Below are 24,430 nucleotides of genomic sequence, written 5' to 3' on the forward strand. Positions count from 1 at the left end.
ATAAAGTTGCAATCATATAGTATGTAATTTTTTTGTGTGGTAGGATTTTTTACACTCAGCATGATGGCCTTGAGGGTCATCCACGTGTCACTAGTTCATTTCTTTGTGCTGCATTGTCTGAGGTACCACAGTGTGTGGGTTCATTCTGGCTTACAGGATATCTGGATTGTTTTCAGTTCTGGGATGACTGCAAATAAAGCTGCTGTAAATATTTATGTTTAGGTTTCTTTTCTTTCCTTTTTTGTTGGAAATAAAATGTTTCATTTCTCTTGAGTGAGGGCATTGGCTTGTATGAAAAGTGTAAGTTGAACTTCATAGGAAACTGTCAAATTTTTCTGAGTGTCTGTGTCATATTACGTTCCCATCATCAGCAAATGAGAGATCCAGTTGCTTGCATCCTCATTAACCCTTGGTGTGGCATTTTTCTCTTGGCCACTTTAAGTGGCATGTATGATTGGACTCCTTTTTAACATGGTGCCGTGTGGCATGGCCCTGGTTCAGGGAGTCAGGTCACCTGGTGTCTTTTATGCTAGATGCCCATTGCCCACACCTCTCTGAGGGAAGGCAAAACTGGTACTTTGGCTTCAGTGCTTGCTGGTGTCTTGCTTTAGTGCAGAGACCCTCAAACTTGTTCTTAGTAATGAGATTGTTTTTGTCAAGAAGAATCCTGAACAAAACAGCAGTGGCTAAGTCAGTGGTGGTGGATCTGCTGTGGGTAGCCTTGGGCCCTCCTGTGCATCACCATGTCCCCATAGTTGTGCCCAAGATGTCCCCTGGCATGGAAGCCTGGACACCTGATCCTGGAACTAATATCATTAATCCTGGGACTTCACAAGTTGTCACTTAATTCTGTGGGTCCTCTGTAAACTGAGGCACGGGGATGGTATTTGCCATATTTCCATCTTCTACATATCTTCTCTCAAGGAAAGAGAAATTATAGATATGAAATACCCAAATTATTAAGTATTATTTGTATGTCATTGTTATACAAATAGTATCTAAAATAATCACCCAAGGTTGCTGGGTGTGGAGGTTCATATTTAAAGACAGAAATCAAATAATCAAATATACATGTTGCTTAGTCATTCAGAGCTCTTGGGAGTTTTGCTGAAACTCTTATTTTTTTCCACTGCAGAGATTGATATCCCTTTTCTTGGAAAGTTTTAGAACTTTAGATATTTAGAAATTTAGAAATGTTCACGTTTTCAGGAAGAGTTTCTGAGAGACTTTTTCATATTTAATTTCTTGGTCCTGGTGTCTGTTCAAATGAAGAACAATCCCCCTCTAGTGGTTGATTTTAACTGTACAATTTTAAACACATTTCAAGCTCATTTTTTTTGAATAGGTATTATTTTAACAGGGTTCAAAGTTAGAAGTGTAAAAAGGTAGACTACTTTTCCCTATCTGCCCAATTTCCTCATCTCCATTCCATGTACACAAAAGGCAAACACCATTATTCATTCCTGGTGTGTCTCTAAAGAAAAATTTAAAACATACGTGTAAGTAAATATATATATATATATATATATATATATATATATATATATACACACACACACACAAAGTGTTTTTTTTGAAATATAGTGTACCAGTAAAAAAATTATATATTTAATTGTTTTTACCTTTGTTTTCATTTAAAAACACTCGTCTTGGCAATTTTCTCATATTGGTATGTAAAGAGATTTTTTTCTTTTTACTTATCATTACAAGGATTTTTTACATTTTATTCATTCACTACTGTATTAATGGACTTTTAAGCATTCACGTGTTGTGCTATTGCAAATAATTATTTATGTCCAAATAACATTATGCTCATCCCTAGGACAGCATTTGGGAGTTGGGGTGGAAAGGATAAATCTGTAATTAAAGTGCCTCAGTGTCTCTGTTGAGAAACTTATTTAACGCACAGAACTTGGCTGTGAGTGGTGGAGATGTTTAGTAATAATGAAGTTTTCTTGAGATCTGTTTTCTTACAGTTTTAAAATATTTTCTTTGAATTTTAAAATAATACTAAATATAGTTTTTAATACTTTTCAATATGATTTTTTGATCCCTTGGCCAGTGTGTATCTGCACATTAATGGTCAGACCCTATGTCTTACTTTTCTGCATGGATTAACAGAATTATTACTAGGATTTGACCCGTATGAAAAGTTTGGTTTTATTATGAGCAAGAAGCTTAACAATGTGAGAATAAATGTGAATTTGGTGTTTTAAAACAGGTGAATAACACCATGCCACATTAGAGCTACTGACTGGGAAATACAGAGGACATAGCTAAGGATTTATATTTCAGAATCTTGCCTATGACACAGTTCCTAGAGGCTCTTCTCTCTAGTCCTCACAGGCTGGCATTTCTCTTGATTCTCATTCCTCTTGTTGCTTACAGAATGCACAGGTAACAAGGAGTGCAGGTTGCATATGTGAAAAGGCTCCAGCTTCTGTTATTCTACAGCTCGGTACAGTTGTAATTCTACAGCTTACACAAGCTCCTTACATGTGTGAGGCCACTTTGGGTGGTAAGTTCCTGGAGGAGGAATTGCTGAGTCAAAGGCAGGTTCTTCTGTAACTTGGATGACAGTAGTGTCTAGTTGCCACACATACAGGGACGGTGCCGCTCTATACTCTCACCCCTCTCCCTCCCTCCCTAGGTTGGCACAAGAGGGCACTCCCTCCTCACATCCTGGTGACATGGTGTGTTAGCAGAGTGTCTGCATTTTGTTCATGTGACAAGTGAAAATTAACAGCTCGGTACAGTTGTAAATTGTGCTTCTCTTATTGCATAAAAGAGCAGGGATATATATATATATATATATATATATATATATATATATATATAATATGTATGTGTATATATACACACACATACAGTTTGGGTTTTCTATTTTGTGGCTCATCTGTTCAAATCATTTGTTCACTTAGTGGTCTGTTTTTAATGAATCATAGAAAGTCTTTGATTAGAAAAATGGGCCCCTTTGCAATGACATCAGTATCTTTTTTTTTTTTTTCTCAGTTTGTCATTTGTCTTGACTGTTCTTCTGGTATGTTTGTCATTCATAAAATTTCTGTTATTAGTCAAACTTAACCATCTTTTCTTTGTTGCTTACAAACATTGTGCCACATTTAGAAAGGACTTTGGATTAAGTTATAAAATAATTCTTCATGTTGTATTTTAACACTTAGCAGTTTAAGTGTAAGTCATTGATCTATTTGGAATTTATTCTGGCATTTGATGTGAAATAGGAATCTGACTTTCTTTCTTTTTCCAGTTGGCTACCCAAATGGAACATCTCAATAATGTTTTGTTTGTCCATGATTTGATTTACCAGATTTATGTTGCACATATTAAGTTTCATATATTTTTACTTCTGTTTCTCAACGTTTTAATCATATTCCATTGGACTATATTTCTTCACCATTTGAATTTCTGAGAACTTACCACATGTCTTATTATCTGATAGAAATCATAGCTCCTTGGTTTTGGAGTTTTCTTGATTATTTTTGTTTCTTTTTTATACGTGATTTTAAATTCCTTATTGGCGTCTTAATTTGGATCATCTTCAATGTATAGGGTGACTTAGGAAGAATTTATTTCTTTATGATATTGTTTTTTAAAAAAGTGATGCACATTCCTATTTGTTTGAGTTTTCTCTTGTGTCCTTCAGCATAATTTGAAAGTTTTCTTTATGTAAGTTCTGTAAGTTTTAATTTTATTCTTAGGTATGTATTCTTTTGTTTTGTTACTTTGGGAAGTGGGGTCTTTTCTTTCCTGTATTTTTCTAACTGCTTGCTTAGATATCTAAATGAATGTTGTTGGTTTCTCTGGTTGATTGTGTATCCTGCCAGCCCTTCTTGTCTGTAGTGGGTTTTAGTTGGTTGTTTAGGGGGATTCTGGGTATACAAGCATATTATTTCGGTTAGCCAAGATGCAAAATTTAGAGGCTTAAAACAACTGCTGTTTGTTTTTTTCTTATATCAATTACGCATGTGTGGGTGACTGGGAGGATCTGCTGGTTTTTACTGGGCTCACTCACGCGTGGCAGTCAACTGCAGGTCGCATGGGCAGCTCCGTTGACCTTGCTGGACTCTTTCTCATGGTTAGGGCTGCCTAATGATAGGCAGGCTGGTCTAGATCACCTTGACTGGGACAAGTCAGCTCTTCTCATGTGTTTTGTACTTATGACCCCAGCCCTTTTCCCCTAGGCTAGCCTGGACATGTTCTTAGATCATCTTAAGCATATTTTCCTGAGTATTGAGCAGGAGCTAGAGAGGAATAGAAAAACACAAGCACTTTTCCAAGCTTTTGCTTCTTTCAAGTCTACCCATATTTTAGTCACCCAAGAAAGTTACAAGTCCAAGTGCAGATTCAAGGGCTGGGGACACAGACTGTGCCTCTTCTATAAGAACTACAGTGTCCAAGGGCAGGAATCAAGGGAAAGCACTGGGGACGAGGGAAACAGAGGGTAGAACAGGCAGAGCACAAGCAATTTTTAGGGTGAAACAATTTCTGGTTTTGTGGTTCTCATAGTTTCCATTAGAAGAATCTGATAGAAGAGCAGCAGATTGGAACAAGATTCTTTATTCTTATGCTTGAGCATAAGGCAGGCAGCCCATGGGGGACAGAAATCCCAGGCTTCCTCAAACAGAGGACAAAGGTGGGCAGGATGTGGCCTCCTGACGTCATCACATGTACAGGTGGGTTGTTGGTGCATCTGCGCTCTTCTTCTTCTTGCTGCAGGTGTCTCGTTACCATCTTAAGTCTCCACCTGGGGGTGTGATCAGTACTGTGCCAATACAGTAAAGGTGACTGCAGGCTACGACAGTGACTCCTGTTTGTGTGTGTTTGCTCACACCACCTGGAACCTGCCTCTTATCTTCTAGGAGAGTCCCTAGTGTCTATTTCAGAAGGCACATACACTATTGTCCTGTATCAGTGGATTTAAAGTTTAACGACTTTGTTTTCCATGGTTCTGGCCTCTTGGGATCTCTGCTGACCACATGGTCTTTGCAGGCTGAGCTGGCATCCCAACCTATCACCTCCAGGTATGTTATCTTAATTTCATGGCTTTGAAGACTGGTTCATTTTATTATTATTATTATTATCATTATTATTATTATTAACTCCTGATTTTCTGGTTAACCCCATAAGACCAAGGCTGTCTCATTTTCTCCTGAGAGGTTTCACTCCTTTAACCTCAAGGCTCCTGTTTTTCAGGGGGGGTTCCCAACCCTTTCAAAATAACTCTCATGATATCATAATTGGGGATGCAGGTCAATAGAAATGTTTCCAAACCTCTAGAATGCATAAGAATAAACTCTAATATAAATCCTGAATTTTGGTTGACAATGATGTGTCGATGTGCATTCCTCCTCGTAACAAATGTGCCACTCTGGTGCAGGAGAGTGGTAATGGGGGAGGTTATGTATATGTGGGAGTAGGGAATATGTGGGAATATGTCTTTTCTGCTCACCTTTGTTGTGACTAAAAGATAGTCTATTTTTAAAAACATCACGAGAATTCTTTTTTCCTTTAAATATTTACTTTTTATTTGTAATTGAACACAATATCTCTATTTTATTTATTTATGTGGTGCTGAGGATCGAACCCAGGGCCTCTCATGTGCAAGGTGAATGCTCTACTGCTGAGCCACAACCCCTGCCCCATGAGAATTCTTATCTACTATATTTGCCTTTGTTCTTACCCATTCTTGTATTTTTTCCTTTCTGAAGGTCCCAGCCTTCTTCTGTTACATTTCCTTTTTGTTTAGAGAACTATCTTTCATCATTTTTAAGGGTAAGTTTTGCTAGAAAAATTGCTAGTGAAATGATTTTCATTGGTCTGAGAATGTCTTTATTATGCTTTGCCATTCCTGAAAGATATTCTTGCTGGATAAACCAGTGCTCTTGGCAGTTTTTTTGCTCCAAGTACTAGAAAAGGGTCATGCTACTTCCTTTAGTCTTCCATGTTTTCCAATGAGAAATCCATTTCAGTTGGTATTTCCTGCAGATAATGCATCATTTCTCTTTAGCTGCCTTCAAGATCTATTTGTTGTCTTAGTTTTCATAATTTGGTTGTGTTGTGTCTTGGCATGGGTTTCTTGCAAATGTATGCAATTAGTTGTTTATCCAGTTTCCAGAATCTGTAGATTCATAATATTTTCTTCTGAACTTGGAAGTATTTTTTATAAATATGTTTTCAGTTTTGATGGACCTTTATTTTACTTATTTATTTATATGCAGTGCTGAGAATAGAAGCCAATACCTCACACACACTAGGCAAGTGCTCTACCACTGAGCCACAACCCCAGCCCTACTTGGAAGTGTTTTTGCATTATATTTTATAATACTTTTCCAGTCCTACCCTCACTTCTCTCTCTCTCTCTCTCTCTCTCTCTCTCTCTCTCTCTCTCTCTCTCTCTCTCTTTGTAGTTGTAGATGCCATGTTTTATTTGTTTATTTTTATTTGGTGCTAAGGATCGAAACCAGTGTCTCACACATGCTAGGCAAGAGCTCTGCACTGAGCTACAGCCCCAGCCGCACTTTTTTTCTCTTTTTGAAATCTTGAAAATACAGATAGGTATTGGCTCTGTTGTTTCTGAGAAATATTTGTCTTATTTTTTAGTCCATATTCTCTTTGTTGCTCAAATAAGATAAATTCTACTGATCTGCATCTTAGTCTCTTCAGACTGCTATAACAAAATGTTTTAGAATGGGAAGCTTGTAAAAGACATAAATTTCTTTCTCATAGTTCTGGAGGCTAGAAATCCAAGATCAAGGTGCTGGCAGACCTCGTACCTGCTGAGGTCTGACCCTCACAGTCCCTTCTCAGTAAGTGCTTACATGACAGCTCTCTGGGGCTTCCTTCCAAAGTGCATGTGGGCCATTCAGGGAGGCTGTACCCACATGATCTAATCACTCCCCCAAAGCCCTACCTTCTAATATCATCACCTTAGTGATTAGGATTCAACAAATGAATTTGGAGAGAACACAAATATTAACACCAGAACAACCTATTATCAAGTTCAATAATTTATTCTCTATTACCTACACCCCACTATTAAGTTCATCAGTGAAAATTTTAATTTGGGTTACCATACTTTTTGGTTCTACAATTTCCATTTTTAAATAACTTGTGTTTTTTTCCAGAGACATAGAGGTTTTTTTTTTTTTTTTAGGGAAGCAGGGGTACACTCAAGGGGGAATGTGGGCTATCTTCGGAGTGAAGCTTCTGGGGTAAAACAGGGAACACAAATTTATGGGAGAATGTGGACTAAGGGATAGACAGCCATATATATATATATATATATATATATATATATTTTTTTTTTGATGTGATTTTTTTTCCTATTTGTTTCAAGAGATTTTGTGATTGCTTACTGAATCATTGTTAAGATGGTTGTCTGAGAATCTTGGTCAGAATATTCGAATGTCTATAATTATTCTCAGTATGAGCATCACACAATTAGTGACAGAGCCAGGACTCACACTGGAGTGAGGTTCTTCCAGGCTTGGAGTCTGCTTTGGATGGAAACATTTTAGATGGCAGAGATGGGACATCTCCTCCCTGGTGAATTTAGGTTCACTGAAAAGTAGACACCCAGGTGTGCGAGAGACTTACGGGGGAAAACACTTTTGGGGGGTGAAGGGGAAGGACTGGATGGGTGGGGCGAGGCTCCAGGTCACAGGCAGCAGAGTGGTGACTGTGAAGGGAGTGACAGGGACCAGGTGGAGCTGGGACAGCCTCAGTACAGCACAGCCCAAGCCTTTACCACCGTTATGACGAGGTCTCCCTGGACCAGCGGGGGTCCTGAGCAGGGCTTGCCTGCTGGGCAGAGGTGGATGACTGAGAGCATCGCCCCATGGTCATCTGGGAGCAGCAGGCAAGAGGAGCCTCAGGGGTACTCTGGAGTTAGTTCCAAGGTGTGGCGGTTGAGGAGGGTCTTTCCAAGTCTGCCCTGAGCAACTTTCCTCATGGCAACCACAGCAGGTCACCCACATCCCCATCTCCACAAACGCTGCTCTTGGGCCATCACAGACCTATCACATGTCTGAAATCTTTACAGGCCTGCAGAGGGGAGGAGCTGCAGACTTATTTTGAGATGGTCATGTCAGAAAATGCTCCCTTTTCCCTTTCCAGTTGATGCCATTTGCTGACTCTACAGTCTGCATCACACACACAGTGTACACAGCAACAAACAGGGGATACTGCAGGCTCTGCTCAGCAATGCCATGTCCTAACCCCCGTGGTTTCTGTTCTGCATAGGTATGGTTTGAGTCTGGATGAGATGAGAGCTCTGACAGTTCCGAGAGTGAAGTTTATCCTGGGTCATACACTGTTGAAACGTGCATTTCAGGAACAGGTGAGTGTCCTTGTTACTTTTATGTGGTGGTGTGGCATGCGCGCTTGTGTGTGTGTGTGTGTGCGAGAAAGAGAGAGATTTCATTTGGTTTGCTTTTGCGATGTATGCAAGCTCATTTACCTTGTTCTGGGGCACGCTGACAGACCAGGCCACTGGGAAGAGGCCAACTTCTTCAGACCCCTTCTCTTCCCTGCTCCCTGTGAACCTCACTGACCCCTTCCCTAGGTCCACATGTCCACTTCTTTAAGCTCACAGGCTGGGGAACAGGAGAATCAGCAGAAGTAATGAAATATTTGTTCACAAAATCCATGTCATTTTAGGCATAAAGTCTAAATAGCTGATAAATAGAAATAACTCATTTTAGAGGCTTTTAATTGGAATTGTCCAAAGTTTGTCTAAAAATTGCATTCTAAATTCAGTGATATTATTTTAGCTAATTTTAGCCTCAGAATAAAGAAAGAAGGAAAGAAGATGCTGATTGAAGGTTTCCTTTATGAGGCTGTAGGAGCCATCTATTTTAGTGAGGTTTTAAGTCCATTTCCATTTTATTCGGCTTCGGGGCTTCCTCCACATACCCCTTTTCATAAGGAGAAAGTACTGAAGCTCCTGGGGCAGCCTCTCATTGGGAGGGGCCAGAATGAGGGTGGACTGTGGCATAGGCAATGGCCGGGAGCCACCGCCATCCATCAGTGGCCCAGGCCCCTTCATGCCAGGTGGAGGGAGAGTCTGAGGATCGAGGGTGGCTCCTCCCCACTCAGGTGATCCCAGGAGACCCTTCTCTGTGGAGTGCAGATCAGAGTTGGGCGGGGGAGGGGGGTGTCTGGGATCCTTCCTGAGAATAGATCCCCTGATGAGCCTGCTCTTGAAATGTCACAGCCACCTTGAGTCTGGCAAGGGACTATGGCATCACCCCAGAGGAGCGTACAAGGACTTCCACCTGGCCGAAGAGCCCCCCACATGACAGAGTGAGGCAAGCTTGCAGAGCCTAAAATGTCCTTTCACACCAAGCAGATTGGCAAAGATTTTCAAGCCACCTAATCACCTCTTGCCGGAATGTACACTTGTAGCTGTGAATGAAACCGAGACTAGAAGGAAAAATCCGGCCCTCTCTGCTTCCAGCACGTTCTCCGAGTCCAGCCTGCCCAGGCGCTGGGAGAAGGGCTGGTGGGTGAGCTCTTGGCACAAGGCCAGGCTCCTGCCTCTTTAACCAGCCCTACATGTCCGCGGCTCAAGTTCACGTCAGCGCTCAGAGCCGGGACCCCTTAATGAGGCTTGCTAATTGCTGCCCGACCTGCCGAATGTGGAAGATTAGCTTTTGTAATCCTGCCCCTGAAGCGTGTTGAGCCCTGAAGCCAATTATCCTCCTGTTTTCATGGCTCCCCTAGTGGTCTAAGCAGCTGGGATCACTTTCTGTCCTCAGTGATTGGGCACAATTCCTTGAGCAGGCGCAGGATGGGCTCTAGGTGGCCCTCCCGTCCGCTTCTGTTAGTTACCTCGCCTATTTGGCACCTTTCTCCATGCGAATTCTCAAGAGCCAGTGAACCCGAAGGAACTCAACCCGCCATCAGCACGGCAGGCTCGTCTCATCGTGAGGATGTCACAGGACTCAGCAGCACATCTGTGTTCGAAGGCTCTCAAATTCCACCCCATAAACAGCTGGAGGAGCTGTCCACATCCAGTAATTCTAGAAGTGTTCCATGATTCATCCCGCCTCTTAATAAAACCATGGAGTCATGGCTGTCCAGAGAGAGAGCCAGGCCCTCCCCTCTCTCCCTGGCCCCCGTTTCGAATTAATTTTTGTGGGTGAGCCAATGCGCTCCGAGGTGGAGGCGCCATGTGATGTAGGAGGATGACGTTCTCAGGCACAGATGAGGAGGGAGCTTCATTTGTTCCAGGTCTCTATGGACAGTTCACAGGCCAAGAATAAGCCATTAAAATATTTCCACTCTGTGTTCTCCCCTCTGACCATCTGTAATGGATTTGGGATGTTCCAATAATCATAAAGAGAAAAACACGTGCGCACTCAGACACGTACGCACGACACGCACGCAGCGTGAACAGCCGTTGCACTCCATCCGGCTCCTCCTGCACCTGTTTGTAGTGACCTCACCTTTGTGCACATCAGCCAAGAGCTCTCTCGTTCCCCTCAGGATTCCAGGATTGGGTCTTGGGGGCGGGGAGGGGGCAGAGTTGTGATTCCCCGTGTCCAGATAAGGAGATAGAGGACTAGGTTGGTTGTCCGCTTTGTGGCAGTGCTGGGGCAGGAGCTGGGACTCCTGCCTGCGGAGCCTTGTGTGGGCAGCATTCCCAGGGAAACCTGTCCCTGGAAGCTGAAAGAGGCTGAGATCTGCCTCAGTCATCACCATAACCATCATCCTGAAGCTTACTGAGCACCTACATTGTGCCAGTCGTAGTGCTAAGAGCTTTAAAGGGATGATTTCTGTGAATACACCACATCCCTCATGGTATTCCTGCTTTACAGGTAGGTAGTCAGAGCTGAACGTCTGGTTATATAACTAGTGGGTTGTATGTGTAACTAATAGAGCTCAGGTTCAAGCCCAGGTAGTCTGCTTTCTGAGCCCACTTCGGTCTGCTGGAGTTCACCCCTGGCTGTGTGTTGGAGCCCCCTGGGGAGCTTTTGAATATCCTGTTGTATAGGCTTTTGCTCAGGCCAATCAAATCAGCATTTTCATCTGTCAGATGATCCAGTATGCATTGGGGGTTGAGTACTGCTGTGCTTTGTTTCTGTTTTAGTCAGCTTTGTGCTGCTAAGACTAACATACCTGACAAGAAAAACTGAGAGGAGGAAAAGATTCTTTTGGCTCATGGTTTCAGAGATTCAGTCCATGGTGGGCTGACTCCATACCTTTAGGCTTGAGGTGAGAAGGTTAGCAGGAGGTTGTGGTAGAGGAAAGTCACTCAGTTTGAGACAGGCAGGACGTAGAAAGAGCTTTTAGTACAAGGGTCCAGGGATAATATAATCCCCAAGGTCATGCCCCCATTGACCTACTTCCTCCAGCCATAACCTATCTGCCTATAGTCACCACCCAATAATCCATTAATCCATCAATTAGATCACCAGTCTCATGATCTAATCATTTCACCTCTGAACATTCCTGCATAATCTCACACAGGAGCTTTTGGAGGACATGTCAACATTTCTTTCCAGTCAAGAGACCCAGTTGAGGTCAACTTGCTCTTGGCCAAGTGTAGAAAGAGTTAGGAAGTGATATGTGAACAGTGAAGCCCCCACCCCCACAACCATCTCCTCTCCTTTTCTGAGTGCTGGTCTTCCACACATCCATGAGCCACATGGCTGGGGGCATGATATCATCACCTAAACCAGTGATTCTCAAAGTATAGTCTGAGGGCCCTGGGTGTCCTTACTTGAAAAGTAGATGTCCAGCTGGGCATGGTGCATGCCTGTAATCCAAGAGACTTTGGAGGCTGAGGGAGGAGGATAGTAAGTTTGAAGCCAACTTGAGCAAAATAAAAAATAAAAAGGACTGGGGATGTAGCTCAGTGGTAAAGTTCTCCTGGGTTCAATTCCCAGTACCAAAAGGAAAAAAGAAAGAAAGAAAGAAAGAAAGAAAAGTAGATGTCCAAATACAGTATATGTATGTGACACTGTATTTTTATCATAAACTTCAAACAAAGCAACATATCACAACAAACTGAGTGCAAAAACAGATGCGAGAGTCTAGCTATCTTCTTTTGGGTTGGATCTTTAAAAAATTAGCAAAAAATGTAAAATGCTACCATCCTTTCACTGATTTTTTTTAATTATGGTTATTTTTTATAAAAAATTATGCCATTTATATTAACATGTAATTGATTAATTTAAAAATTAATTAATAAGTTAAAAATTCTCAGTTTTAATTACTAATTTGGTAAATTGCTAAATATAATCTGCAAAAAAAAAAAAAAGTCCCATTGGAATTCTCAGTAGTTTTTAAGTGTAAAGGGGTCCAAGGACCATAAAATTTGAGCACTGTTGATCTAAATCATCTGCATTTTCCTCAGGAAGTCCAGTCTCAAAAACTTGGAGGGGAATTGGCAGAAGATTGGTGGTTGTATATATATATTATACTTATTGTAATTATCTATATTTGAACAGAATTTTAGATAATCTCGGAATTTTTTTTAATACTTAGATATTTAAAGAGGCATCAGGTAGGCGATCAGATCAAAGGTGGAATAATATTCTAAGGTCAGCTCACCACCAAAAGCTTTCCTGATTAATATCTGAGAAAAGAAATAACTTTTCCCAGGAACCATTTAAATTTGAGCTTTCGTTGTATTGCAGAAACTTAGCTGATCAGGAAACATGCCAAGAGTCTGAGGATACCTGTCTGTCACTGGTCATTCATGGCAGCCTGTCCCACCAGCCCCCCACCCTATTGCTCACAGATACCAGTGCCAGCCCCTGATGACCCTGCAGACCTGGCCATGCACACCTCCTCCCAACCCGACCCCTGTTCTGGTCTTGACCTGCTTACTCAGCTCTTGGCTCTGTCCCCCTGGCCTTGGCTTCCTCCTTAGCCCTCTGGCTTCTGTTTGTCCTGGAACCCAGACTTTTCCTAGTGGGCTGTGACAGGCTGCCCTAGATCTTGGTCCTATTTGCTGCCTTTGGCAGGAGTCTCTGTCCCAGCTCCAGCTCTAAAAACTTGGACATTGGCCACTTGGCCATGACTCTGGCCAGGCCAGCCCTGTCCCCATGGGATACTTGAAGGATTTGAGTGGAGATGACAGGATGGAGTGGCCTGTTTATAGAAGTCCCTCTGTGTAGATTGGCAACCAAACTGTGTTGTCATCTGTGATGGCCAAAGAGATTACTTAAAAGGGCACACCAAGGAGTGATTTGGGACCTTCCCCAGGACTCCAGTGCAGCTGGAATCATGGTGTTATTTATTCTTTGACACTGCAATTATTCTGCACAATAAAATATTTTATTTTTAAGGCTTAATTATCACTCTTGCAGTGAAATATTATGTCAATAATATCATTTGCTTATCATCTTCTATGTCCTTTCTATGTGCCAGGTGAAGCGATTCATTAATTTTACAAATATTTATTGAGCTCTTACATGATCCAGGCATTGTTCAAAGGACAGTGAAAAATGCAGGCAAAAATACCTGTCTTTGTGGAACTTAAATTTTTGTGGGGGAAGAGACAGACAATAAACTAAACAATGCATTTGTGGCTTATCAGTGATAAATACTGTGGATAAAAATCAAATATAATAAATTAGAAAGAATAAAAGTAAGTTTTCTCAGATGTATATGTTCTTATATATTAGAAGAGCCCAATAATTCCAAAAAAAAGGACCCTTCTAGAACTAATAAATGAATTCATTAAACGTGCAGGATAAAAATCAACATACAGAAATAAGTTGCATTTTTATGTCCTAATGATGAACTATTGAAAGGAAACTGAGAAAAATTTTATTTATAGTAGCTCAAAAAGAATAAGATACTGAGGAACAAACTTAACAAATGAGAAGAAAGTCTTATATATTGAGAACTATAAAATATTGGTGTAGTAATTGAACAAGACACAAACAGATAGAGAGGCATCCCATGTTCATAGATTAGAAGATACTATTGTTAAGTTGTATGTAAACAACAGAGTCAGTGCAATCCTTTTTTTTTTCCAAAAATAGAAAAACCCATCCTAAATTCTAAAATTCATCTGGAATCTTAAGGGACTCTGAAGAAGCAAAACAGTCCTCAAAAAGAAAAACAATTTAGAGGTTCCACACTTCAAATAGTGGAACCTCCAAAACTTACTACAAAGCTATAGTAATTGAAACAATATGGTACTGACATAAACACAAAAATATAGAACAATGGAAGAGTTAAAGAACACCCAGAAAGAAAGCCTTACATATATGGTTGATCACTTCTGAGAAGGGTGCCAAGACCATTCAATAAAGAAAGGAAATATTATCAACAAATGGTGCTGGGACAATTGTAAGGTGTATGCTCCATATACAAAAATTAACTCAAAATAGATTAAAGACTTGGGCTGGGGCTGGGGCTCAGAGGTGGAGTGCTTGCCTGGCATGTGTGAGGCACTGGGTTTGATCTTCATCACCTCATAAAATAAAAATAAAGATATTGTGTTCACCTATAACTAAAAAGTAAATATTAAAAAAATGGATTATGCAGGCTGAGGTTGTGGCTCAGTGGTAGAGCACCTGCCTAGTATGTGTGAGGCACTGGGTTCGATTCTCAGTACCACATATAAATAAATAAAAATAAAGGTCCATTGGCAACCAAAAAAAAAAAAAAAATGAAATAATAGATTAAAGACTTAAATGTAAGACTAAAGCTAATAAACTATTACAAAAACTATTGGATGTGTCAATGGTTTCTTTGATAGAAACCAAAACATGTTTTTAAAAATAAATTTATTTTAAACAATTTTAGAAAAAAATTAATAAAAATTTGTCTAAAAAATGAATTGGACTACATCATAGTTAGAAACTTGTGTGTCAAAGGGGCCGTGGTTTGAATGTATCCTCAAAGTTTATGTGTTGGAAACTTAAGCCCCAACATAATGCTGTTATCATGGCAGTCAGTGGGTTCCGGATAAAATGAGTTTGGCTACCTCCACATCCCACATGCTCTTTTGTCCTTCTGCCTTCCACCTTCCATCATGGGATGATACAGCAAGAAGATGTTTTCTTGATGTGAACCCTTGAACTTTGGGCCTCCCAGCCTCCAGTACTGTAATAACTAAGTTTCTGTTCTTAATGAATTACCCAGGCTCAGGTATTGTGGGATAGCCACACAAAACAGTCTAACAGAGTGAAAAGACAATGTTTGCAAATCAGACATCCCATAAAGGATTGATGTCTGGAATATATTGAAGAACCCTACAACTCAACTAGGGCAACAACAATAAATAACCAGATTTAAAAACAGTCAAAGGACTTGAAGAGAGATTCCTGCAGTTCAGATGTACAAACGACCAATAAACACACGAAACGGTGCTCAACATCATTGATCATTAGGGAAATACAAATGACGACGACCGGGAGGAGATACCACCCACACCCATTAGGATGGCAGTGTAAGGAAGCAATAGCAGCAGCAGCAGCAGCCAGCAAGGGTTGGAGAGGATGTGGCTAACTGGGACCCTGGCACATTGCCAGTGCCTTGGTGGAACTATAAACAGTGTAGCCTCTGGGCAAGGCAATGTGGAATTTCCTTAAACAATTAAACACAGAATTGCTGATGACCCAGACATTCCATTTATTGGTACATATCCCAAAGAATAAAATTAGGGACTCAAACAGATATTTGTATTACCATGTTAACAGTAGCATTATTCACAATGGTCCAAAGATGGAAACAACAGAATGTCTATCAACAGATGCATGGATGAACTGAATATGGTGTATACAGACATATAGTGGACATTGTTTGGCCTTAAGAAGAAGAAAAATTTGATGCCTGCTACAACATGGATGAATCTTGAAGACCTTATACTAAGGGCAATAAGCCAGTCACAAAAGGATGAATGCTGTAGGATTCTATCTGTATGAAGTATCTACAGTCGTCAAATTCATGGGACAGAAAGCAGACAGGCCATTTCTATGTTCTGAGGGGAAATGAGAATGGAGAGTTATTAATGGGTGAGAGTTTCAGTGTGGGATGATGAAAAAGTTCTGAAGCTGGTAATGGTTGCGTGGTGTACTTAGCACCACAGAACTGTATGCTCAAAATGGTTGACATAAGTGGAGTGTGGTACACACCTGTAATCCCAACTACTCAGGAGGCTAAGGCAGGAGGATTGCAAGTTGAAGGCCAGTCTCAACAACTTAGCAAGACCCTGTCTTAAAAAAAAAAAATGGGCTGGGGTCGTAGCTCAGTGGTAGAATTCTGCCCCTTCTGGGTTTAATTCCTGGTACTGAAAACAATAGATGGAAATAATAAATTTTATGTTATGTATATGTTGAAAACATTTTTTAAAAATCAAGAATCTAGAGATGCTGGGAGAGTTGGAGAGACGGAGGTGCTCCATGGTTAGGTGAAGATGCCTAAGAGGATGGGAACTGAACTAGGTGGGTGTCATGGGAATAGCATCCAGGCGGAGGGAACAGCAGATATGAGGGCCTGAGGGCAGGCGGGAGGGTCCTGGGCTTGTTAATGGAGCAATAGGGCACTGTGGCGGGAGCAGAGTAGGGGGTGATGGACCTGGGAGGTGGTGGGGAGCTGGAACTCGAGGTGCTTTATAAGAGGTTTCTTTGGAGTGGCTGAAATGGGAGGCTTGGAGGGACCCGGTGGAGCAGGATATGATTTGACATTTCTCCAGGATCCCCTGGCTGCTGCTGACTCTATGAGGGCAGGTCTGCACACAAAGATGAGTTGAGAGGGTTTTTCAGTCACCTAGGACCAAGGTGGTACTGGCTGGGACCAGACTGGCCAGTCAGGGTGATGGATGTGGCTGAGTTAGAGGCTGCTGAAGGGAAAGCAGTAGGGTCTGTTGAGTGATGGACGTGAGAGAGTGGGAGAGAAGGACGGCACGTTGGTTCCATGGTGTTTTGCCCGAGCAACTAGAAGGACAAGGTATTGTCCACCAAAGTGGGGCCGTCTGTTGAGAGCCACAACCAAGTCAAGATGGTGCCTGGCATTTTGCCAGAAGGAGTGGTTGAGGGTTAGGGCCAGCAAGCCATTAAGATGATGATAATTAAGTTCAGCTGTGTATCATTATTAAGATAATGACTGATTGCTGTAACTGGATGATGCTAAATTGAAACAAGCTGTGTATTCAGTTGTGTATATAAACCTCTGCTGTCCGGCAATAAGGCGGCTCCTGCTACCTCGGGTGCCCGCTACTTTTGAGTTCTCATGGAGTTCCCATTGAGTTCTCGCGGAATCCCCGTTGAGTTCCCGTTGAGTTCTCAAATAAAGTTAGTTTCTGTTTAAACCTACAAGTGGCTCGTGACCTCCCGGTTATTTGTGCCCAGCCAGACGGCAGCCATCCAAGCAGATCTGAGGTTAAGTCAGGAGTTAGCCCTGGGATGTGACCAACAGCTTGAGGAGCGTGGGAGGTCAAGGGCATAGAGATGAGTTAGAGCTGTGAGGCTGGGTGGGTCCCCAAGGCGTGTGTGGTGATGGAGAAGAGGAGGCTTGAGGACTAAGCTTGTCTGGTGATGAGAAGGACCAGAGAGGAGACTGGGCAGGAGCCAGAGAAGTAAAACAGGGCTGGCAGGCATTTGGCACCCAGTATCCCACTAAACCCCCTGGTAAATCCACGACTAAGTGTGACCCTCCAGTTTCCAGGCCTGGGCAATGCCTAGAGAGAGAACGTAGCTCAAGAGCAAGAGCTAAAGAGCAAGGGAGCAGGGCAGGATTCAAACCAGATCTGCGCAGACCTGGGTGGCCAAGATCTACCCCGCCTGGCCTTCTGTTGAGGTGCGGAAAGAGCAGAGGCCTCCAACTTGAGATAAATAGGAGACCATTCCTGTTTCCAAGGGTCTAGGATTTGCTGGGCCAGGGCTGGTTCAAATCAGCCACAGGGTGATGGCCAAGGAAGGGGCAAAGATAGCACAGCGAGGCCAGTCAGGTGGACACTGAGCACAGCAGGCTGCTCAGAGCTCAGTGGCGACCTCGTGTGTGTGATGGAGGAGGTTGCCCTAATGATGGTACCTGGGGAGAGGCCAGTCTGACTTCAAGGGTGAGGACAAGGTGTTGTCATTTATGGCCATCCAAACATGGCATGTGGATACCATTGGTGGTTCCCAGTGGCTCCCTCCCTGACAAAGGGTGAAGCTTGGGCACAGACACCTGACCTGAGAACCTCCCACCAGGGCCACTGAACAGGCAGGGAGAATCATGCATAGAGAAGCAGGTACGAGTCCTGGGCCTCCGGCCCTGAAGCACCTCAGTGCTGTTTCCCCCAGTTCCTGGCACTGGAACCAGCTTGGTTCTTACCTGTTTCCAAGTCTGTTTCTCTGCCTTCCACTGATGCCATGAGATTTGGAGAGATGTCAGTTACAGATGGACAAGATACCAAGATTGGCAAACCCTCACTGGGAGAAATGCTGAAAAATTCCTCATTATCAAGGTGATACCTGTTCACTATAGGAAAGTCAAAACTACATATAGGCAAACACACACATACACACACACACACACACACACACACACCAAATGTAACTGGTAGCAGGATTGCATATGCAATCTGTTTTCTCACCCAAATGGAGTGATCACAGAATAATTTTCTCACCATTTTGGGATGGTTTCAGGTTTCTGATTTTGGAATCAGTTCGACAAGGGCTCATGTCTGGCTCCTTCACTGAGAGGCTGTGGCCTGGGGCACACTTCTCACTTCTCCTATTCTCAGTTTCTTCCTCTGTGAATTGTGGATGCTGACAGCACTTACCTTGAAGTGCTGAGGTGAGGCGTGGAGGCACATCACAAGTGAATGTTCAGACTGTGCTTGGGTACATATGATTGCTGGGTGACTCCCGGTGACATCGCCTGACCAAACAGTTCTTAAATAGCCATAATTCATCTTTCACAAAGGGAAATAATAACTGGGACAACATTTTCTCATGGCATTAAAATTAATGGAAAATGCTGTAGTTTCACACTAACAGAAAACTAAACTCACACATCAAACTGGTCATGTCAATAGGATATATTCACTATTAGATGCTATCAATATAATAATGACATTATATGCTTTTCAAATCAATCCTGTGATTACACTAATAATTAGAAAAGTTTCCCAAGTAGTTAGGTATTTGGTAGGAAGCATATGTTGCTAAGAAAAGAGATATTAAATTTGAGATGAGAATTTGGAAAATGCTGTATGTCAGAAGGCTGAAATCATGTTGTTACAAAATGAAAAGTACCCTAAACAGAGCCACAGGAACGCCACCTCTTATTGGTCTTGTACTGAGTTTTCCTGGAATAGTCACAGGCCCCTCAAGAGAAGTACATGGCTACTGCCTTTGTTTCCAAATGCTTCCAGAACTCTGTGCATGGAGGTAGGATACCCTACCTGTGACGCCCAGAATCCACCAGGGGACAAGGGCCAGATGTGGAGGCCACGCTGACAGGCTTAGATTTCTTGCAATGGCAAATGAGGTCACTGGAGATTTTCATCATGGAGGATGGAGGGAGGAAAGAGACACACCATGATGCTGATTTTAAAACGACTATAATGCCTTCATCAAAATTTATAGTTTGTTCCAACAACCTGTGGAAATGCAAAGGACCTAGGATATTTGAACTAATTCTGACACAGGATGAAGTTGGAAGACTCTCATTACATGATTTCAAAACCTAATACAAAGATACTCAAAAGATTAAGGTGTTGATTTGGATAGACAAAGAGATCAAGGGCACAGAAGTGGAGAGTCCTTGAAAGTAACTCAGATATTTATGATTAGTTGATGGGGTAACTAATGTTTCTATGGGGTAAGAAATGTCTTTGTAATAAATGGTATTGGAACAACTAGATAAGCATATAGAAAAAAAGTCACCCTTTATCCCTTCCTCACACTATACACAATAGTACTTGGGGTGTATTATCTGCCTAAGCACAAATTCCAAAATTACAATATTTGTAGAAGAACAAAGGAAAATGTCATTGTGACTTTAGGACAGGCCAGGTCCATTATAGAAGACTCCTTCTGTGAAAAACATCAAATATGCATAAACCAAAAAGTGACAAATTGACTTTCATTAACAATTAAAAGCTGACATCCATCAAAAGAAATCATTAAAGAAATAAAAAGGCAATTGCAATGTAGGAAAAATATCAGCAGTTTATTTATTTAGCAAAGCTTATATCTAGATGAAATTTTATAATAACAACAAGAACAACAACAATAATGAAAGATCCTAGTGCCTGATATTTGGGGCAGGGTGGGGACAGAATCCAGCTGGGAGGCTGTTACAATAGTCCAGGCACAAGATGGCCATGGGGAGAGGAGGGGGGAATCTTGTGGAGGGTTAGAAATGATGAGCTCAGAAAGCAAGAGCCTCACCTGGATCCTGAAACCCACTAATCTGTGCATTTTACTCTGACTGTTTCCTCTTTATAAAATCATTTGAGGATCATTCTCACAAAGGACATAGATTCAGTAAGACTGAATCTATAACTAAAAATTGGAACAGAAATCAGGAGAAGCAAGTACGCCAGTTTGGAGACTCATATTAGAAAATGAAGATGAGAAAACTCTGCTCAGGACTCTTGGCTGGGCACTTAACACAGGCTGCCCACCCAGTGCAAAGGGATCCATGGGGACTTCTGACATCAGAGGAAGGCAGCTCAGATCACCACACCCAACCAGTTCCGAATCACATTGGTTTTCACTGAGGAAGTATATATGCCTTTTAGGAACTCTGGGGGTTTAGAAAACCAAAATTTTTGCAGATTTTGTAACAGAATACTAAATCACAGAATTCTGCTACATTGAGTGCTCTGAAGAGCAGTACTTAAGGAAAAACTTGATCTTCCTTCTGTTCGAGACTGAATTTATTAAGCAAAAGTGTAAATAGCATGGGCTATAATTTAGGATGAAATATAAGCTTGAGTAGTCTACCCATATATTTATAGAATTATTATCATTTAAAATTGCTACCAATTTACATGATGACATGGAGATTGGGTTTGGACTGAATGTAGCAAGGGTAAATGAAGGCAGCATTGATACAACAGAAATGCTGCAAGAATGGATGCAGACAAACACGGGTTGATTATTGATTGGTTATGACAAGTATAAGTAATTCAGTTAGTGGCGCCAGTTCAATGAGAGAGAAACTTGTCAATATTGAACATTCTTTAATTACGAACAACTAGCCAATCAGAAATGAAAGAAGAAAAGAGAGAAATTATGTATGGAGAAGATTTAAAAAATCTATACCAGTCAGGCAGTCTGTCAAATGAAGCTTAGTCTCAGGTTTGGAACTCTGGTTTGACTTCTTGAAAATGGATCAGTCCTCATACACGCTTAGGTCAACATCACAGAATTAACAGTCAACTCCTACTGGCATTTCATTTCCCATCAGGTCCAATAGCAAAGGTGGCCATCTCCTGTGGAGTCTGGGGAAGGGAAGTAATCAGCATAAACAATTTATGATGCTCAAAGATGGCCAAGTTTGGGCTGATTCTTCAGCAAATGTGTTTGCAATTTATTTTATACTGGTGAGTAAAAATGACCACAGTTTTGAATACCACTGATGACAAAATTATACTTCGACAATTGCCAGTATACATTAGGAGAATGAAATATGAAGAAAACTGTGAACTGTTGGCGATTCTGAGAGACTTAGACAGTCCTGATGGTTTAGGTTTGAGCAGAGTAGGTGGCTTAAGGCAAAGGAAAGTCCGCTGCAGAGGACGACTCTCAGGAAGTTATCTAGGACACCCAGCAGGTTGACCTTAGGTGCTCTCTGGGGACAGGGTTGGTGGTGCAAAATTGGAGTTGATTTGTGAGGAGGCCCAGCCACCTGGAGTACTTAATGATGAGGACAGTGAGGGGTGGGGAGGCATCTGGATGGGGAACCTGGTCAGTCTGGTTTCTGATCCTGGCTCTGTCACCTGCCAGGTGCCGCTGGTTAGACAAGTCACTTGCATCCTTGAGCCTGGGCTTTTCCATCTCCTACCTGGGGTTAGGACTGCCATAAGGATCTGTGCAACAAAGGATACTTGGGCCCTCTGAGAAATCTGCAGATATCTGCAGTGGTTATTTTGTATTATTTACTAGTAACTGAATCTCCAGTGTGAGCCCAAGCTGGAATCGTGCAGTGGTATATGCTGCAGCCTGGAGTTATTTTAGGAAATAATCAATACAAGATGCATTGGGTCAGAGCCATGATAAGAGTCATAAATCTTGACAGTTGCTGTTTGATAAAATTAATAACGCTTGAGAGAAACATAAAAACCAACGGGAGGGGAAATATAGAGTGCATTTGGGGAGAGAGCTTATGCCAGTGTGGAGACAAAGCCATCCAGGGAGGCTGGCTGTTATCCTGATAGTAGAGAGTCACTGTGCACACAGGCACGTGTGCACACCCAGGAACAGACACACACATTCACAGTTGTCTCCACACGCACACACATACATAGGTGTACATGTTTACAACCCATGCACAGGTAGGCATGCACGCTTATGTAAATGTGGATGCACAACATAAGTGTATGCACACATGTGCATGACTGTAGTAGATGCACATACACGCAGGTATGGTGTTGTGGCTGGTTCTCAGAGGGACTGGTCAGTGAGGACAAATGGCATTCATTCCAACAATGGGCAGTTAGAGTTTGTCCATTCATGGCGTCTCCCCCTTCTCAGGAAATGCTGGTTGCCTCTGAATTGTTAAAATGTACCAGCAATGGGGGCTTGGCCCCTCTCATTTCCTGCTGGTAGAGGAGCAAGCTCACCCACTGTGCAAGAGAAGAGGGCAGTGAAGCGAGACCAGGACCTCATGGTTTTAATGCCTCAAAGCCCAGAAATGGCCTCTGGTTAGGAAAGCAAAGAATATTGCTTTACCTTAGTCCAGAATGTTCCCCAGCCTTTTCAGTCCTCTGTTTCCATATGGACATAGTCACCTGGGTGTGCATCCTGGGGTGCCTGCTCTGCTGAGGGAACTCTGGTAGGCCGGGCCAGGGCCGAGCCTGGCTAAGGCCAAGCAAAGCCCAAGCAAAGCCCAAGCAAGGGGTGTCTGTCACCAGTGCAGGCGCGGTGGACTTGCTTCTATGTAAGAAAAGAGTCTGTGAGCCCTACATACATATTCTCAGAAACTAATGGCCACATGGAAACAAGAGGAAAATGTTTGCTGCAGTGGAGTGTGGGGTTGCTTCTTAAACAATGACTTTTATTGTGTTTTATTGCAAAAGTAACATGCAGGCCAGGCGCGGTGGCACAGGCCACTAGTCCCAGAGCCTTGGGAGGTGGAGGCAGGAAGAGCCTGAGTTCAAAGCCAGCCTCAGCAACAGCAAGGTGCTAAGTGACTCAGTGAGACTCTGCCTCTAAACAAAACACAGAATTGGGCTGGGGATGTGGCTCAGTGATGGAGGGCCCCCGAGTTCAATCCCCAGAACGTGTCCCCCCCACGTAACATGCACATATTATAACAATGGGATTTCAAGGTCAAACCACAAGGAAACATTGACATTGGTTCTATCATGTTTGCAGGCAGAGAAGACGAAGAATTTTGTCAATCGGGGCCTCGTCATTGGGGAGGTGCTCTCCATGGCCGACCTGGCCACCAGTGTGAAGGTGAGTTCTCAGGCCCGGCAGCCTGCCTTCCCCTTTAGCCAGCGCGCCAGATCTGGTTTCCTCTGCTTTTCTTTTCCTACCGCTTTCTTTTCCTATCGCTTTATCATGGTTGTAGCAATGAGTTATTTTCATGGATCTTAATTTTATAAAAACAGTCTCATCACCTTATGTGATTTTTCTCTCTTCACTTAGGTATCATTGCTAAGGTCCATCCCAATGTTGCGACTCACTGTTCTTCTTAAGTAAAAAAAAAAAATTAATATTTTATTTTGAAAATTAAAACTGTATTTTGAAATGATAATGTTTAAAGAAAGTTACAAAAATAGTAGATCATGTGAAGCCTGTCTCCCCCAGTGGTGACATCTGTGTAGCCATAATACAAACATAAAACTGGTAAATTGACATTGGTACAATTCTGTTTAATGAGGATACAGACCTTAGTTTTCACATGCACATTTGTGTGTGTGTGTGTGTGTGTGTGTGTGTAGTTCTATGCAACTTGACACCATAAATAGATTCAGTAACCACTCTTCAATCAATCTATAGAACTGTCTCATCATTACAAAGAATCTTGGGGGTGCTACCCCTTCGTAGCTGTATCTATCCCCTACCTCACCGCTGACCTTTAGCCACAACAAATCTGTTCTCCATCTTTTAGTTAAATTACTGGGGGAATGACATAGAGAGGGCAGTTTGTTCATTTTCACTGATACATAATATTCCTTTGCATGAATATATCATAGCACTTATCCATTCACTTTCTCATGTTGCTTGCAGGATTTTGCTAATGTGAAAAATGCCACTGTGAATACTCTTGTGCATGT

The 24,430-nt window shown here is 42.2% G+C and overlaps 1 protein-coding gene across 1 annotated transcript in view; it reads left to right on the forward strand.

The window, feature by feature from the left end:
- Acoxl (acyl-CoA oxidase like) overlaps positions 1–24,430 on the forward strand; it is a 326,620-nt gene that overhangs the window by 21,633 nt on the left and 280,557 nt on the right. Inside the window, 2 exon segments of the mRNA XM_046462815.2 lie at positions 8,263–8,359; positions 23,523–23,606. Coding sequence (XP_046318771.1) covers positions 8,263–8,359; positions 23,523–23,606 — 181 coding nt within the window.

Source organism: Marmota monax, unplaced genomic scaffold (assembly GCF_021218885.2).
Source record: "Marmota monax isolate L192 unplaced genomic scaffold, Marmota_monax_Labrador192_F-V1.1 WCK01_AAM20220418_F8-fsc00245, whole genome shotgun sequence".
Taxonomy (NCBI): domain Eukaryota; kingdom Metazoa; phylum Chordata; class Mammalia; order Rodentia; family Sciuridae; genus Marmota; species Marmota monax.